Raw genomic sequence first — 19,174 nt, forward strand, 5'->3', positions numbered from 1 at the left:
TACGGGTTGGGTCAGAATTTTACATGTCTATACAATGTGATACAAATCACTAAATTATTTAAGGGATGATATGTCGCGTGATGAGGCGCGAGGTGAGACATAACCAATAAAAATGGGACAGATGATCATAACTAGTAAAAGTAGAGGCCAATCACAATCCTTCCGATAACCTATAACCCTAACAGATGGCCCGTCGACCCCTCATGACCAGCTTAAAGCCGAGTTCGGTCAAACCAAGCTTGAGCCTGAGCTCATCCAAACCACAGTTGGTCCCAGGCACAACAAAGCTCGAATCAAAAATTCGTTTGGGCTTGTTTTTAGTTTTTCTAATCATAATTTTAATATTTTTAAGTTAGAGTACTATTTCGAAGTACAATATTATATTCGAACATTTTCTAACTATATTTGCGCTTTCATATAAAAACAATTCTTTTTAGTTATATTTAAAGATCCCCTATTTACTAAATGAATATGTGAACTCCAAAATTTTCCCTCCAAAAAGCATCTTTATAAATAAGGAAACTATTGCTAATTTAATTGTATTCACTAAATAAGGTAACTAATAATTATAATGTATTTCATTATATAATTTTTTTCATTAAATATTAACTTTTTCATCAAATTTTATAATTTTCACTAAACACTAAACTATAGTATTTTAATTAAAATATAAATAATATAAAGTTATAAACTACTTTATTAAATCTTTTATTGATGTTATTATTTGAACATGACTTGACTCATACTATGTATAAACAAAACAATAAATCGTTTTGATTACTTTCATGACAAAAACAAATGAGAGAATTAATAAATTGGAATCATTAACTTTGTGGTATAAAAAATAGTTTTTAAAAAATATATTTCAGTACGTTACTCAATTCTCTTTGACTTATTTTCAGTTTTAATTTTTTTTCTCGGAAAAATATACAATAACGAGAAAATGATTTGCAGTTCAATTTTACTCGGTTTTCTTGAATAATTTTACAGTTCAATTTTTTTCTCATATCAAAATATAATAACATGAAATATGAAAAATTAATTAGATATTAATTTAGCATTATTAAGTGAGATAAAAGTAAAAACTCTATAAATACCGCGCATTCATTGCGCGGGATCTAAACTAGTTAGTAAATAAAAGGAACAAAATGACGACACACCGAGTTCAATTCGAGCTCAAGCTTGGATTTTATGAGCTCGACTAGCTCTAAGCCAAGCCCAAACTCACGCTTAAAATTACGAGCTAGTTCCAAGCTCACTCAAACTCAAATCGGTTTGTTTACACCCTTTCGGAGTTTCGGTCACTCGTATATAGAAAAACGGATTCTGTAATTTACAACTTTTACCACTTAAATAAAATTGGGAAATCGGACTTACAACTTTACAAGAGTAATTAACGATGATGGATTTGATTCCAGCTCAAATTGTTGCCAGAATTTGCGAATTTCATTCCTCATTCATAACCAGAGGTGTTTGATTTCGCTCATCTTTGTTTCTTTTTTTCAATTCTTCTGTTAATTAATTGTTAATTCATTTTGATTGATTGATTCAATTCACAATTATATATTGTTAATTAATTCTATGCTTAGTTATATACTGTTAATGCTTGTTAATTGTTCCCATTTTTCACAAATTATAGAATAAGATCGTGTTACGACACTTCTTTTCATTCTATATGGAGTATTTTAATTTGATTTATTTAATGTTAAGACGGTCTTAGACAAGATGAATTCGCTACTTAATTGTTCGATACCTTTCAAGTCAAATACTCACTCCGTGTCCCGTCGAATTCATTTTAAACAAATGATTGGGACGGAGAGAGTACCAAGTACTCCACAGGAGCTATTAAATTAAACTCTAGAGGAATAATTTGTACTTCTTATTCTTGATTTTTTGGAGTTTTCTGTGTGTAGAATGCTTCAGAAATGCGTTAATGGCGGTACTTAAGCTGATTAATGTTTGATATCTATTCAAGTCTGTATTTCTGTAAGGGTTAGTATGTCGTTGGCTCTTTCGCTAAGAATAGTTCTCGAGACACTATCAAAGACGTATCAAACAGTGACTATTAAAATTAAAATACGCGCTAAAAGCCAAAATAATACGGAGTAGTAATATTAATTATTTGATAAAGTCATTGCTTGATCTTTTCTGAAGTCTCCTGTTTTGTACAAATATATCAGTGACGCGCAAATAACAGTACTTAATATGCTAAATATACCAGGTCTTCCAGGAAGATGCCTATCATATTTCCGAGTCATCTTTTTTGTTATTCGTTTATCTTAAGTCTTAACAATAGGTGGGAATAAGTAAGCATTTACATTTACCCCAGCGGTCCATTGGGGCAGTTTTTGAAACTGATTATGGAACAAATTCATGTATACCGACTTTCTTACTGAGTTATAATTAGGAGCCATTATGAAAATGACGATGTTACATTGTATATATATACATATTGCATAAGGCTAATCCCCTGTCCCACCTAATCTTAACAAGCATTAGAAATTCTTTGAGAAAGCAATCAACTGCATTGTATTTTTTTGCTGTTCTTTCTGTAAATGTTAATGGCCGGCATTGTAATACTTCCAATCATTGCTGAGCAGTCGATGAAGGACTCCAGTACTACTCTTACCTGGTTATCGTAAGAAATGGTGGTGGTTTAATTGACTGTTTCAAAATATGAGAAGTTTTATAAGATACCTGATTTATTTGTAGGCCTGTGACCATTTAATTTGTTCTTAATGGCTAATACAGATATTAACATTTTACAATGTGACAACTTTAATTCGAAAGGTGTGAAAGTGAAGCATGGCTCCCTAATATCCTCAATGTAAATACTCAATAGTTTTGAATATTCGATGTTACTCCGTAGTTTACTTATACCAGGTCTGGAAAATGATGCCTTGCATTTTTCGCTCATCAATTTTTCTATATACCGTATATTTTATAACCACTTGAAGTTGCAGACCATATGGGACTCCGATTGCACAGCAAGTTGTTGTGTCAACTAATTTTAATACTCCGTTATTAGTTGATTATTTGTGCATAAATAGTCTTAAGGGAACAGAGATTGTAGATTACCTACTCATTCCAGCCATAATCCTACACTTATGCGTTTTAGATTCCCCATCTTACTTAAGTAATTATTCAAGAAATCTTCTGATTTCTCTTCAGCAGTACATTAGCTTTCAAATGGTTGACATCGGGATCAGTCTTGCTGGAAAACTGATTGAAGTGGTGGGGTCTGATGCCATCAGACAGATTCACTCATTAAGGGGCTATGAATCTGAGCTTGACGACCTCAAAGAGACCATCATCACCATCAGGAAACTCCTCCTTGACGCCGAGTCTAAGGGTCAACCCTCGGACAAAGCGCAATACTATATTCAAAAGCTTCAGGATGCTCTTTATGAGGCGGATGATGTGTTTGATGAGGTTCGTACTAGAGCTGAACTTAAGCAGCGGAACAAGAATGCTAAACTCTCTGAAAAGGTATGCAACTTCTTTTCGTATACGATAAATACCCCTAGTGTCGTGATTTCTATGTCCCGAGAGTTTAAGAAATTTATGAAGAAACTTGATGGTATTACTAGTAATCATATCACATTTGGGTGTAGTAATCATAACACATTTCGGTTTAGTGTTGACTCCCAACCTATTAGGGAGAGAAGGGAGGACACTCGTTCTTATGTGTATTCGGATGAGGTTATTGTCGGGAGAGAAGGCGATCTTAATAAGGTTGTCCATATGCTTTTAGATTCTAGTTCGCAAGATAAGGTGTCTTTCGTCTCTATAGTGGGAGTTGGTGGGACGGGGAAAACTACCCTTGCGCGACTTGTGTTTAATGATGACAGAGTTGCAACTGAGTTTCCCGTGAGGTTATGGACATGTGTGTCTGATGAATATGCAGAGGAATTTAAAATGAAACGAATTCTTGCTAAAATTTTAGAATCAGCTTCTTCTGATAACAAACTTGATGGTTTAACGTTGGATTTGGTACATAGGAAACTTCTAGGTTTTCTTGGAGGGAAGAAATACTTGATAGTTTTAGATGATGTATGGAATGAAGATTTTGAGAAGTGGCTTAGTTTAAAAAAAATTCTTAATGAGTGGTGGAGGAGGAAGTAAGGTTTTAGTAACCACACGTTCTGAAAGGACTGCAATGGTGGTTGATGAGGAACATAAATATGAGCTAAAGGGATTGTCTCCTGAAAATTCATGGCGTTTATTTGAGATGACAGCATTTAGGGAAAAAGATTTGAATTATGCTGAATTAGTTACACTTGGCAAGAAGATTGTTGAGCAATGCTCTAATGTGCCTCTCGCTATTAAAGTTGTGGGAACACTTTTATATGGTCAAAATGAAAAAAAGTGGAGGTTATTTACAGAATGCGGATTAGCCAAGCTTAAAGATGGATATAGTAAGATTATGTCCATATTGGAACTTAGCTATGATAACCTTGACTCGCTACTAAAGACGTGCTTTACCTATTGTGCATTGTTCCCCAAGGATTTCAGAATAAACAAGGAGAAGTTGATAAGGCTTTGGATGGCACAAGGATACATAATTCCATTGGATGTGGGGCAGAGCCTGGAAGATGCGGGGGAGGAGTATATTTCAATCTTACTACGAAGATGTTTTTTTCAAGATGTAGAAAAGAATAATATTGGAGGTGTTGAATCATTTAAAATCCACGACCTGTTTCACGATGTTGCTCAAGAGGTAGCAGGAAAGGGTGCCGGTGTTGTGGCAGTAAGTTCTATCCAAACCAATTTTGGAGATGAACCTCATCACTTATTTCACAGAGGAAGTAAATGTAAGGGAAATATTTTCTCGAAGTGTAGGATCCGCTCATATGTTCGAGATGGGTATGAGATCAACTTTCCGGTAGCTGAACTGTTAGAAAATTGGAAGTTTTTTAGGACATTAGATCTGCATGACCTAGACATCAAGACTTTACCAAATTCAATTGGTAAACTTTTGCATCTAAGGTATCTTGATTTATCTGACAATAAGCGTCTATTAGCGCTTCCTGATTCAGTTACAAAGCTGTATAATCTGCAAACTCTCTATCTAAAGAGGTGCGAAGGTTTGAAAGAGTTGCCAAAGGGTTTGGCCAAGTTGGCAAATCTGAGGCACTTAGACATATCTGGTTGTTATGTGTTGAAACACATGCCTTCAGGTCTAGACAAACTGAGTTGCCTATGTGTTGTTGCGAAGTTTGTTATAAATGAAGAAAGTTCTATTGGAGATCTAGAAAATCTACTAGCATTGAAGAACCTAAGAGGAAGCTTTGAAATTCGAATCACTCATAAATTCGTGGGTACCGTGGAATGTAGGGGAGGATATCTGAGAAGCATGAACCATCTCGAGGAACTAGAGATATGGATGGAAGGTGATGGAAACCATGAAACTTTGCTAGAAAAACTGGAGCCACCTCCTTATTTAAAGCAGCTCAATTTGTATGTTTACAATGGTTCTAAACTTCCATCAAAATGGTGGGGATCGGGAAAGCTAAATAATTGGGTCAACTTTCTTCCAAATCTTGTCCAGTTTAAGCTTTACAATTGTCACAACTTGTTGTGTTTACCGTCATTGAGCAAACTACCTCATCTCAAGTCACTGACACTATATTCTTTGAAGAAATTGGAGTACATAGAGGATTCAAACCATAATGGTAGTAGAGAAGTGTTTTTTCCTTCCCTCGAGGAACTTCGAATTTCATTTATGAGTGAATTGAGAGGATGGTGGAGAGGGGAAGATATAGACTGCAACAATCATGTACATCCTTGCTTTTCCCGGCTCTCAAAGTTGTCCATTGGTATGTGTGGAAAACTAACATCATTTCCTGCTTGTATAAGCCTAGAAGAGCTTAGATTGTTGGCTGTGAACAAAGAATTATGGATCACGACTTTGGGTCAGGAGAATAATTCAATCAAATTAAGGGAGCTGCGAGGAGACAACGTTGATTATCTGAAACTGTTGACCATGGAAGGTCTAACTAACATTCATATATTGGGAAATGATGTCATAGAGAATATGTCACAACTTACGGAGACATTCAAGAGCTGTCCTTCCCTACGGAACCTGGAAATTTCATTTTGTAGTAGGTTGAGATCTTTCGACGGAGTAGGGTGGGAGCACCTAACAGCTTTGGATTCATTAGAATTAACCTCACTCCCCAATTTTACATTCTTAGTTTCAACAAAAGAAGAAGATGACGACAATGATGGGATGGCATGGAGATTCATTGGGAGGAGACTCCGATCCTTGGAATTATCATTTTTTGACATGAAGACCATCTCTAAAGGAATCAGACATTTGACTTTCCTTGAAAACTTAACAATTCACCGGTTACGGCATCTTACATCCCTCCCTGAATGTATAAGTTGCTTATCTTCTCTCCGATCCCTGAGTATTACATACTGTTTGAAACTCCAATTAAATGTAGGCATATTGCGAAACCTTACCTCCTTGCAGGTGCTGGAGGTGAGGGAATGTCCGTTGGTAACTGAAAGATTCCGAAATCCAGATGGGAACGACTGGGCCGAGCTCCGACATATACCCTATGTTGACATCCAGCCAGGTGATATTGATCTATGATGCTTTGCAAGATGGGGTAATCAAGATATCCTCGCGGCCGGCATTCTGCTTTACCAGTGTAGTTCCAACTAAATCCATGTACTGTGCGGGACTTCACCTTCTTGCAGCTGCTGCAATCTAGGTACACTGTCAGCTTATTACTGACAGGTTTCAAGATTCAGATGAGGAGGACTGGGCCGAGTTCCGACACATACCTTCCGTCGATATAAGGGCAGTTAAAGTGCTCTGTAATTAACTGCTGAAACTTGGTGCACACTCCACATTGATACTCTGCACTTGCAGGATATAATCAATCTTTATAGTTTAATATCGTCGTCAGTCATGTAAGAAACGGTATTATGTGAAACCAATCTTTGTACTTGTATATTTGTATATTTGTCATTTAATTTGTATAAATGTGCTATTTGTAATTTTTTTGCAACTTGCAACTAATTGAAATAGCTTTAAAATGTTCATCTTGTCATGATTATAATGGAATAAATCAAAATGACTCATTAAAGTAGTCCTTCAATGCAATTTTCGACGCAATTTTCATCTTGGGTCATTCGAAAACAACCTCTTTGTATTGCTAACAGAAAGGTAAGGCTGCGTACATCTGACCTCCTTATCCCATAATTTGCAAGAGCGAGCCATTGAGATAGTGGGGTAATGTTATTGTTGTTGTTGTTGTTGTTGTTAGTCTTGTAGGAGTATTTTTTCTCCTTGCAAAAAGTGACCAATGAGGCTAAGTTGAAAATAAATGGACAATAGCCGAAGCGAAGAGTCGTTAAATTTCTTCCTCGGTTTTTAATCTTTCAAGTTTCACCCTCTCGTATATAAGCACTAGTGGAGTCAAGATTTACACTTTGGGGAGGCGAAAAATTTCATTGCAGCCGAATGAGCAATGTCATAGAAAAAACTTGAAAAAAATCAAAAATTTAGCCTTTGTTTTTTTTATTTAAATATAATTCTTTTTTAGTTACATTTAAAGATAAGTAGATGAAAAGAACATAATAACAAACCGAGCTCAAATTTCAATATTTTAGTCAAGTCGAAAAATCTTCCCGAGTTCACTCCAGCCAGCTGAGATCGGCTCGTCTACACCCGTGCTCAGGTCATAGCTAATAAGACAAGCAAGTACTCAGCTAGGTAGTACAGACACTTCTCCCAATCAGCTGTCCTATATCCGACCGACATTCCTCGGACACACGCCAAAACGTGTCGGACACCTATAAAGCCGTGTCTAACTTTCTACATTTATTCGGGCACGTGTCACACGCGTGTCCCTGGTATTTGGGCGTGTCCAACGCGTGTCCATGACATTTGGACATTATTTGGGGTGAATGATGTTCTTTAAATGAGAATTGAGCTGTCGAAAAAGATTGATTAGAAGATGCATCTGGACGGTAAATGAAAATGGGTTATAACTAAGGGCAAGTTTTCTTCACTTATTTAAATTTAATATCAAATACTTTTATAAAAAAAATCAAATGTTTATAATTATAAAATATATATTTTATTAAATTTAAATAACGTGTCATGTGTCCTATATTTCGTGGGATGTCGTGTCACGTGTCCGGGTCCGGGTCCGGGTCCATGACCGTTTTGGTGCTACCTAGGTACTCGTATATAGAAAAACGGATTGTGTTCTTTAATTTACAAATTTCACCACTTAACAAATTGAGAAATCGGACTTACAAAGAGTAATTAACGATGATGGGATATGAATCCAGCTCAAATTGTTGCGAGAAATTGCGAATTTCAATTCCTCATTCATAATCAAAGGTGTTTGATTTCGTTCATCTTTGACACTTTTTTTTTTCAATTCTTCTGTTAATTAATTGTTAATTCATGTTGATTGATTCAATTACTAATTATATACTATTGTTAATTGATTTCTTTGCTTAGTTATACTATATTGTTAATGCTTGTTAATTGTTCCCATTTTTCACAAATTATAGAATAAGATCGTGTTAAGACGACTTCTTTTCATTCTATATATTTTAATTTGATTTATTAATGTTAAGACGGTCTTAGACAAGATGAACTCGCTATCTAATTGTTCGTTACCTTTGAAGTCAAATACTCACTCCATGTTCCGTCAAATTCATTTTAAACAAATGATTGGGACGGAGAGAGTACCGAGTATTCGGTAGGAGCAATTGAATTAAAATCCCAAGGAATAATTGGTATTAATGTTTGATATCTATTCAAGTCTGTATTTCTGTAAGGATTTGGATGGTAGTTGGCTCTTTCGTTAACAATAGATCTCGAGTAGCTATCAAATACGTATCAAAATGATGCTATTAATTAAAATTAAAATACGCAGTAAAAGCCAAAATAATACGGAGTAGTAATTATTTAATAAAGTCATTGCTTGATATATTCTGAAGTCTCCTGATTTGTAAAATACATTAGTGAATAGTGACGTGCAAATAGTACTCCCTCCGCCTCGGTCATTTGTTATCCTTTTCCATGTTGGGGGTGTCTCAGTGAGTTCTTGTCCTTTCTATTTTAAGAATGAACTTAATGAACAATTTGATCATTCACATTCAATTTGTTCAACTACTCATTCCTCTTTCCTTGGTCTTTGTGCCAAAATCAAAGGACAACAATTCACCGGGACGGAGGGAGTAGTACTTAATATGCTAGGTATATATACCAGGTCTTCCGGAATGATGCCTATTATATTTCCGAGTCAACTTTTTTGTAATTTGTTTATCTTAACAATAGGGGGTACAGGTAAGCATTTACATTTACCCCAGCAGTCGTCGATTGATGTAATTTTTGAGGCAGTTTTTAAAACTGATTATGCTGGACCTAACATGTATTTTTTTCAACCCATGGGTGGATTCATGTACACCCGACTTTGTTTCCGAGTTATAATTGGGAGCCATTATGAAAATGACGATGTTACACTAGGTGTAAGGCTAGGTGCAAAGGCATTAGAAATTCTTTGAGAAAGCAATCAACTGCATTGTACTGTTCTGCTGGTCTTTCTGTAAATGTTATTGGCCGGGACTTTAACACTGTTAAAGAAATCGATGAAAGACTCGGGTCTCCTCTTACCTAGTTATCATAAGAGATGTTTATGGTTTAAGTAAGTGATTGAAAATATGAGGAAATGTTAATAAGTTCAAACAAGTGAATAATTGTCACTTGATTTATATATTTATAGGCCCGTGACAATTTAATTTTGTTTTTAATGGCTAATGAATTCAGATATTAACGTTTTACAGTGTGATAGCGTTGATTCTGGTCCAATGTTTTTATGAGTTTTCTATAGTTTTTACCTAGGGAGTATCATATTAAACTCGAAAGGTGTGAAAGTGACTCATGGCTCCCTTATATCCTCATTGTATATAGTTTTGTATAATCGATGTTACTTACCAAGTTACTCGGTAATTCACTTATACCGGAACCTGGAGAATGATGCCTTGCATTTTCACTCATCATTTTTTATTAATATATTTTATTATAACCACTTGAAGTTGCAGATCATATGGGTGTCTGGTTGCACAGCAAGTTGTTGCGTCAAATAATTTTAATACTCAATTATTAGGTCATTATTTGTGCATAAATAGTCTAAGGGAACAGAGTTTGAAGACCACCTACTCATATGCATTTTTCTTTTGAGGGAAATACTCATATGCATTTTAGTTTCCTCTTAAGTAATTATTGAAGAAATATTTTGATATCTTTCAGCAGTACATTAGCTCTCAAATCTTTCCACCTTTGTCTTACATTTCTCCCACACAATCACAACCTCCATTTCTTTGAAAAACAATGGCGGATATAGGGATTAGTCTTGCAGGAAAACTGATTGAGGTGGTGGGGTCTGAGGTCATCAGAGAGGTTTGCTCAATATGGGGCTATAAATCTGAGCTTGACGACCTCAAGGATACTATCACCACCATCAGGAAAGTCCTCCTCGACGCCGAGTCTAAGGATCAACTCTCCCACAAAGCACAAGACTATGTTCAAAAGCTCCAAGATGCTGTTTATGATGCCGATGATTTGTTCGATGAGTTTCTTACTCTTGCTAAGCTTAAGCAACACACCAAGGATGGTAAGCTGTCTGAAAAGGTACGCGACTTCTTCTCTTCTAAGAAAAATACCGTTAGTGTCGCATACTCTATGTCTCGAGGGGTTAAAAAGATTAGGAAAAAACTGGATGGTATTGCTAGTAATCATAACACATTTGGGTTTAGTGTTGACTCCCAACGTATTAGGGAGAGAAGGGAAGAGACTTGTTCTTATGTTTTTTCGGATGAAGTTGTCGGGAGAGAATGTGATCTCAATAAGGTTGTCGATATGCTTTTAGATTCTGGTTCGCAAGATAGAGTGTCTTTCCTCTCTCTAGTGGGAGTCGGAGGGTTGGGGAAAACAACGCTTGCCCAACTTGTCTTTAATGATGAGAGAGTTAAGATCGAGTTTCCCTTGAGGTTATGGACATGTGTGTCTGATGAAAGTGCGGACGAATTTGACGTCAAAACCATTCTTGCTAGGATTCTAGAATCCGCGTCTGATGACAAGCATGATGGTTTTACAATGGATTTGGTACAGCGGAAACTTCTAGGTTTTCTTGGAGGGAGGAAGTACTTGATAGTTCTAGATGATGTATGGAATGAAGATCGTGAGAAATGGCTTGGTTTGAGAAAATTCTTAATGGGAGGTGGAGCAGGAAGTAGGATTATTGTAACCACCCGTTCTGAAAGGACTGCAGTGGTAGTTGATGAGGAACATATATATGAGCTAAAAGGATTATCTCCTGAAAATTCATGGCATTTATTTGAGATGACAGCTTTTGGGGAAAACAGGAGACAAGGTGTGAATTCTTCTGAATTAGTTGAACTTGGGAAGAAGATTGTTGAACAATGCTCTAATGTTCCTCTTGCCATTAAAGTTGTGGGAACACTTTTATATGGTCAGAATGAAAGTAAGTGGAGATTGTTTCAAGAATGCGGATTAGCCAAGCTTAACGATGGAGATAATAAGATTATGTCCATCCTGAAACTTAGCTATGATAATCTTGAATCTCCATTAAAGACTTGCTTTTCATATTGTGCATTGTTCCCCAAGGATTTCCGAATAAACAAGGAAAAGTTGATTAGGCTTTGGATGGCACAAGGATACATAGTGCCATTGGATGTAGGTCAGAGCCTGGAAGATCTTTGGGGAGGAGTATGTGTCAATCCTGCTACGAAGATGTTTTTTTCAAGATGTAGAGAAGAATGAATTTGGAGGGGTTAAATCATTTAAAATCCATGACTTGATTCACGACGTTGCTCAAAAGGTAGGAGGAAAGGGTGTCGTTGGAGTAAGTTCTATCCAAAGGAATTTAGGAGATGAAGCTCATCACTTATTTCATATAGGTAGTAAATGTAAGGAAAGCATATTCTCAAAGTGTAAGATCCGCTCGTATGTCCGAGATGGGTTTGAGATCAACTTTCCAGTAGCTAAATTGGTAGAAAACTGGAATTTTCTTAGGACATTAGATTTGCATGACTTAGACCTCGTGACTTTGCCAAATTCAATAGGTAAACTATTGCATTTAAGGTATCTTGATCTATCTTATAATAGGCATCTACAAGAGGTGCCTGATTCAGTTACAAAGTTGTATAATCTGCAAACTTTAGATCTGAGGGAGTGCTCAGATTTGGACGAGTTGCCAAAGGATTTAGCCAAATTGGCAAATTTGAGGCACTTGGATTTAGATGGGTGCCGTGGGTTGAGTTGCTTGCCTTCAGGTCTAGACAAATTGAGTTGCCTATGTGTTCTTACCGAGTTTGTGGTGGGCGAAGGATGTTCAGTTGGGGAGCTAGAAAATCTGCAAGCATTGAAGAGCCTAAGAGGAAGCATTCGGATTCGAATCACGAAGAACTTACTTGGGGACATGGAAACTAGTGAAGGTTATCTGAGAAACATGAAGCATCTTGAGGTACTAGCCATAGAGTTGTCAGGACATGGAAACCATGAAATTGTGCTTGAGAAACTTGAGCCACCGTCTTCTTTGAAGGGACTCAACTTGTATGCTTACAATGAAGCTACACTTCCGGCAAGGTGGTGGGGAGTGGGAAAAGATGACAATTTGGCCACCTTTCTTCCCAATCTTGTCCGGGTGCATCTTTTCGTGTTTTCCAACTTGCTGCGTTTGCCTTCATTTAGCAAACTACTCCATCTCAAGTCGCTCTATCTCTGTTCCATGGATAAATTGGAGTACATAGAGGATTCATCCTATAATGACAGTTATAGAGAGGTGTTTTTTCCTTCCCTTGAGGAACTAGACATTTCGGTAATGAGTGAGTTGAAAGGATGGTGGAGAAGGGATGACATACACTCCTACAATGGTTGGCAACCTTCTTTTTCAAAGCTATCTGTGTTGAAGATTCGTCAGTGTAAGAAACTGACATTGTTTCCTGCTTGTTTAAGCCTGGAAAAGCTGACTTTGTGTGATGTGAACAAAGAATTAGGGATCAGAAGTTCGGATATGGATGAAGTCTCTATCAAATTAAAGGAGGTGAGTATAAGCGACCTTGATTATTTAAAATCATCGCCGACAGAAGGTCTAATAAGCATTTGTATAGATGAAAATAATGATATAGAGAATTTATCAGAACTAAGGGAGACACTCAAGGGCTGTGTTTCCCTGCGGAGCCTTGCAATTGATAGTTGTAAGAGGTTGAGGTCTCTCGAAGGAGCAGGGTGGGAGCATCTAACAGCTTTGGATTCTCTACGATTACGTGGTATAAGCAATCCGACATTCTTGGAGACAAAAAAAGATGATGATGGCGACGATGATGACGACGACGATGATGCTTCCGATGATAATGATGATGATGATGATGATGATGATGATGATGATGATGCAACTAATGATGCAACTAATGATGGTGACAATGACTTTGACGATGACGACAATGATGGGATGCCATGGAGATCAATTGGGGGAAGACTCCGGTCCCTGGAATTATCATTTTTGCCTATAGTGACCATCCCTCAAGAGATGAGACATTTGACCTCCCTTGAAAACTTAACTATTGACAACTGTTGGTGTCTTACAGCCCTTCCTGAATGGATAAGTTGCTTGTCTTCTCTGCGATCCCTTCGTATAAATTGTTGCTCTGACCTCCAATTAGATCCAGTTATGTTTCGGAACCTCACCTCCTTACAATTGCTCGAGGTGAGGGCTTGTCCGCTTGTAACCGAAAGATTCCAATATCCGGATAGGGAGGAGTTCCGACATATACCCTCCGTTGACATTCGGGCAGATGAAATTGACTACTGATACTTGGTGTGCACTTAAGTTTTCTTCTTATCAGCTTATCATGTTATTCATTTATATAGTTTTAGTTTTTACTTTTTGTTGATTTTCCAATCTGGATACTTGTATATTTTGTTTTGAATTATATCCAATGTATAAGATTACTGTATTTTCTTACGGAAAATATTGATCATATGTTTATGAAGTTACTCTTAGAACGGATCTTCTTTTATAACAGTATCAAATTGTATTATCTTAAACTTCCACCATCCAAATGCTCACAAATGACACCTCATAGTCTCATACAGCCCAAGTAATTGGTGTAGCTGGATTTAATCTTAATGGGTTCCGTCGTTCTCACGGCTCTTGATTAATGCTTAGTCCATAATTCAACAACCCTCTTGGTCTTTATTGGCTTGTACAGTAATATCACGAGAATGAGGTAAGAAGTTTGAATTCTGTGTTGTCTCTGTAATTGTTAAATTATGTGATTTGTGTCCCTCTTTCGCTACCTGCTTCTTGCAATTGTTCCATTTTACAACTTTTTTTATTTTTATTATTTGTTTTTTTTTTTAATTGTTTAATTATGTGATTTGTGTCCCTCTTTCGCTACCTGCTTCCTGCAATTGTTATGTAAGGTGGGAATTTACTTGCTTTTGCGACTTGATTAATCACGTGCTTAAGTTAGTTTGAAACCTGAAGCTTATGTCGACTTTTCAAGTATTCTGCTCTCTTAATATTGTCTCATTTGATTAAAGATTGTACTGAAGAACAAAGGGATGAAAATCATTACCCTTGCCGGAAAGAAATGGGACCAATAGAATTGGGTCAAAGTATTAGTACTTAGCTATTAGCAAAATGGGGTAATATTGGATGGTGGCTATTTTTATTTACTAGATTTAGGAAGAGAGCAATAATTTTGGGAAACCCGCAAAACAAATGAGGACGATATAGTTGGGATTGCGGAAGTATACTATGTGGTACTTGAGTAATTACAATAGGAAGTATTCTAGTAGTCTTAATTTGTTCATGTATTACAGGTCCTCAAAAAGGCCTTTCTGTGGATTTTATTTTAAGATTCTATGTCATTTTCCAGAGGAAGTGAAATATTATGGCGAGGGTGCCGAGATAGCTATGAGGGCTGCTGTTGATGATATCAATTCTAATGCCGGGGACCGGCGTACTTGATGGCCGTAATGTGTCTTGTCACACTCATGAATCCAATTAATGTGGGTTTATCAGCATCATGGAGGTAAATTTCTTGAATTTCTCCTCTCTTACAGATTTTTATACATATTCTCTTTTTGATCTTGGAATTCCTGTGTTGATCTTTGTTGCCGCCATTTTCTGGATAAATTCCTGAAGTGTGTTAAAAGATGATATGTGGTGGACAGGATTCACGGGGCTTTTGGTTGCCTATGTCGTTGCAGACTACTAGTTAATATCATGTGTTTGATGATAATTCATAGTTGTTTCTGAAACAGGTAGTTCACTCTGAGGATTTCATACTCTTTCTCGCCGTTACTGTCTGCCAGTTTCCAGGTATATGCTGTCATGACATTGGATACACTTTAATAATTCTGGCCCCCGGTTACCTATTTAATGCATTCTGTCTATTGTAGATTTGTTTCGCTGCATGAGAGTGATTTGGCTGAGAGATTTTTTTTTTAAAAAGCCCAGTGAAGTGACAGTCTGATTTAACTTTTGGTTCATATTCTGCTATAGTCGGGGAGGAGGCAATCAAATACTCCATTGTCTGTGATTTCATTTTATGTAAACTAGTGCTTCGGATTTTACCAAAAATAAAGGTCTTATTCCTTATAAAACCCTTCTGAACATTTCATCTCTCATTTCTTACGGAAATAGCAGCAGAAAAATATATGTATTGTTTGAATTAAGTTTGACTTGCCATGAGGTTGATGTATAGGTGTTTGGTTACTAGCAAGCTAATTTTTCACACAAGTTTATTTGGTGAAATTGGTGAATGCAGACGAGACAAAGGAAAAAGCAGATGATATTAAGGCTAACTGTTTTGTTCTCGGAGCTTAATTATCCCGGTTTGGGCTTCAACTTAGATGTTCCTTAGTGTTCAAACCCTGAATATGGTTCTAAAAAGGTAAACATTTCTCCAAAATTATTTTCAACTGTAATCAACTATATGATATACTCCTGAGAGTCTGAGACTACTTTATTTAACAAAGAATTACAGATCACGAGTTTGGGTGAAGGCATTCAAGCCATCAGGTATCTTATCAGACATTGAGGCATCAATATGAAAAACCTATGCTGCAAAGCCCTGCTGGTCTTTTACAGTCATTGCCGCTTCCTTGAACCAGTTCGGCTGAATATGTTCGTCGACTTTATTAGTCTTGCCCAAGTCACAAGGGAAAGGTACTATAAAGGTTCTTGTGACTTGTGAGTAGGCTTAGGTGTAGCAATAGTCATTTCTTACTACAACTCCCCAACCCCTAACCACCAGGCTTGTGTTAGTTGTGTATGCCTATTGGCAATGTCAGTGGGAGATTCAACTCTCAAAGAAGCTTGCCGAGATTCATACGGCCCGAACGAGTTTATGAACCGAGTACCGGTTTCTTTCTCTATGGTGAAACTCCTATGAATTACTCTCATGCTCATTTTCCATTGATAGTGGGCTGTGGTTTAAGTTATGGGCTTTTGCCTGTTTTTCTCAGGGTCTAATGTGACTAATAGTTGGTCATGAAAGTTGAGGACATTGTCTGGCAATTTATCTTGGGCTTCAGAAGTGTATCATCTGAAAAATAAAGAATTTAGCCATGATTTTGTACATTTTGCTGATAATTGGATGTTTTCATGACTAATGTAAAGAAGCCATACAACTATACAAGTAATGCAACATTGATAGGAGGAACAAATACTTAGTGAGCAAATTTCATTCATTTCAATAGTTATTAAAAAGGTACAGAACATTGATACAAAGAACAAAGACCTACTCAATAAATGTCTCTCTTAAATCATACAAGTAATTTGTAAAATAGTCTCTCAATAAATTATTGAGAGACGGTCTCTCCAAAGACCTACTTTTATATCTTTTGTAGTATGTATAAAGTCGGCCATATTGACAAATTGGTAAAAAAAGTAAGAGGTAATGGACAATTTGGTAAAAAAAAGTTTTATTTTGGACAAATTGGTAAAAAAATGGAGGGATGGACAAATACACCAAAAAAAGAATGATTATCCAAACAATTGGTCTCTCTTGTGACAGGTTATCATTTGTTGCGGATATTTTGTGAAATAAAATGGTAACAAAATGGGTTAGTGGAGAAAGGGGACCACATGAATAGTGTTGCAGAGAGAGAAAAAGTGGGTACATTGTGAGGTAAAGTGGTATCCGTCACAAGCTTGTGACGGATATGTCATGTCTTCAATGAGAATTTGTGTTATCCAAATAGTTAGAACAAATGATCATTTAAGACGGGTATATCTGTATTAAGTTTAATACAGATCAAGTAGTCAGAATAAAACAAAAATAAAATGCATGAGAAAAATGCAATAAGATATACTCGACCCGTTTTAATATTAAGACGGATATAGTTGTTTAAGGGTTCGGACTTCGGATTGAGTCACTTCCGGCTTTACTAGTTTCGGATCGGGTCAGGTTATCTCGGGTTGAGGTCCTTTTCGGGCCGACTAATATCAAGTTATTCATGGTTTATAACCGGTTTGCAACAATAAATATTCGGGTCGGGTTACTGTGGTTTGGGTTAATTCGGGTTTCGGGCTTGAGTTCGGGTGTCGGGTCGAGTTCGGGTTGGGTTTATTCGGTACATCTGGCAAAACGGGTTAGGCCAGCGCAGGTCGAGTTAGTTCGGTTTTGCATTTTTTTCGGGTTAGTTCGGGTCGAGTCATTTTTGGTTTCGGGTATGTGCGATATATTTTTCGGCCCATTTTCGGGTGAATGATTAAGATAAAAAAATCATTTCAAGTTTTTTTGGTTAAATTAAAGTCAGATTTTGTCGGCTCATTTTTTGGGTTGGGTGATCTTGGATCGAGTCATTTTGGGCCGGGTCATTTACGTGTCAAAAAAATTCGGGTCATTTCACGCCGAGTAGAGTCAAACGGGTTATTATCCACGAATAACTTGGTAATAGTTGGCCCGAAATGACCTGAACCAGAATAACCCGATCCGAAACCAACAAGTTCGAAATTAACTCGACCCTAACTGACTCGTCCCGAACCCATGAACAACTATGTCCGTCTTAAGATTAAAACAGGTCGAGTATATCTCACGTCTGCATATAAGACAAAATTGTTGCGTTTTTTTTTTTGTCTAAACCATCCGGTAATCCGAACCACATTGGGCCGACTAATCCGGATTTCGGGGCGTGTCCAAGGATTACGGTATTTAAACCCCTCCCAATCGCAGTTGTGGGGGATCGATCCGCAGACCTCCCTACCAAGCGCAGCCTCATGCTACCACTGCGCCAACCAACAATTGGTTTTTATCATGCATTTTACTCTTGTTTTATTCGGACTATTTGACCCGTATTAAACTTAACACGGACATACCCGTTTTAAATGATAATTTGTACTACCTCCTATTCTGAATAACTGTCTCATTTGCCATTTCCGTCTATTCACATAACTGTCCCATTTGCCATATTTGGACATGATTTTTTACTTTCCTACCCTTGACTCTTTTCTTTATTTACCACCCCACCACCCCTAATCCATCATATTCAATACTTTTCATTATTTAACTCTTATATTCTTACCCCTATAAAATAATTTTCATTATTTTAACTATATTCCTTAATTTTCGTGCCATTGTCCAAATGGGACACTTATTCGGAATAGGAGGGAGTACTAATTAATTGGATTACAATTCCTTTTTGGCGCATTTGTAAAAAAAAAAAAAAAAAAAAAAAAAAAAAAAAAAACTTTTTTTTACCAATTTATCAACTACTCACTTTTTTTTTACCAATTTGTTAATTTGGCCGTCTATGTAAACTCTAAAACATACTTGTTGGATTCCAACACAAGTATAAATGTAATAAAATAAACGCAAATGATCGGGACGGAGAGAGCAATAATTCCACCATGGACATGATCCCTGCGCAATAATGCAAGAGATGCGTAATTTCGATTTCACGAATTTCATTCCTGTTCAAGAACAGGTTTTTTTTTTACTCATCCTTTACTCTTTACATTCAATTCAATTTTGAATTTTGCCGTTAAAAATTGAATATTCTTTGCTTTGTTAAATTTTAATTTCATCATCATTTTAAATTCTGCTAAATGAATTAAAATAATCGCCATTATTAAATCTAGCTCACAATTTCACCTATGTGATT

The 19,174-nt window shown here is 36.7% G+C and overlaps 1 protein-coding gene and 1 pseudogene across 3 annotated transcripts; both read left to right on the top strand.

Annotated features, from left to right (window-relative positions):
- Positions 1–1,268: 1,268 nt before the first annotated feature.
- Positions 1,269–7,050, top strand: LOC141610575 (putative disease resistance RPP13-like protein 1). 3 transcript variants are annotated; one of them, XM_074428727.1, is made up of 3 exons: positions 1,269–1,469; positions 3,172–3,489; positions 4,508–7,050. In XM_074428727.1, exons 2-3 carry the CDS (start codon positions 3,190–3,192, stop codon positions 6,599–6,601), a joined length of 2,394 nt encoding a protein of 797 aa, XP_074284828.1. In that variant the 5' UTR covers positions 1,269–1,469; positions 3,172–3,189; the 3' UTR covers positions 6,602–7,050. The 3 variants fall into 3 exon arrangements, with proteins under 3 accessions (XP_074284828.1, XP_074284827.1, XP_074284829.1); XM_074428726.1 differs by having other exon boundaries at positions 3,175–3,489; XM_074428728.1 differs by lacking the exon at positions 1,269–1,469 and having other exon boundaries at positions 3,179–3,489; positions 4,516–7,050.
- A 1,324-nt stretch (positions 7,051–8,374) lies between these two features.
- On the top strand, positions 8,375–16,681 carry LOC141610572 (putative disease resistance protein RGA1; annotated as a pseudogene).
- Positions 16,682–19,174: the final 2,493 nt, after the last annotated feature.

This window comes from Silene latifolia, chromosome 11, assembly GCF_048544455.1.
Source record: "Silene latifolia isolate original U9 population chromosome 11, ASM4854445v1, whole genome shotgun sequence".
In the NCBI taxonomy this organism is placed as follows: domain Eukaryota; kingdom Viridiplantae; phylum Streptophyta; class Magnoliopsida; order Caryophyllales; family Caryophyllaceae; genus Silene; species Silene latifolia.

Bases quoted from the DNA above. Each gene is read 5' to 3' on its own strand.
- LOC141610575 (XM_074428727.1), top strand. From the start codon at position 3,190: ATGGTTGACATCGGGATCAGTCTTGCTGGAAAACTGATTGAAGTGGTG. The intron at 3,490-4,507 runs GTATGCAACTTC...TTGTTCCCCAAG, and splicing joins ATGCTAAACTCTCTGAAAAG to GATTTCAGAATAAACAAGGA.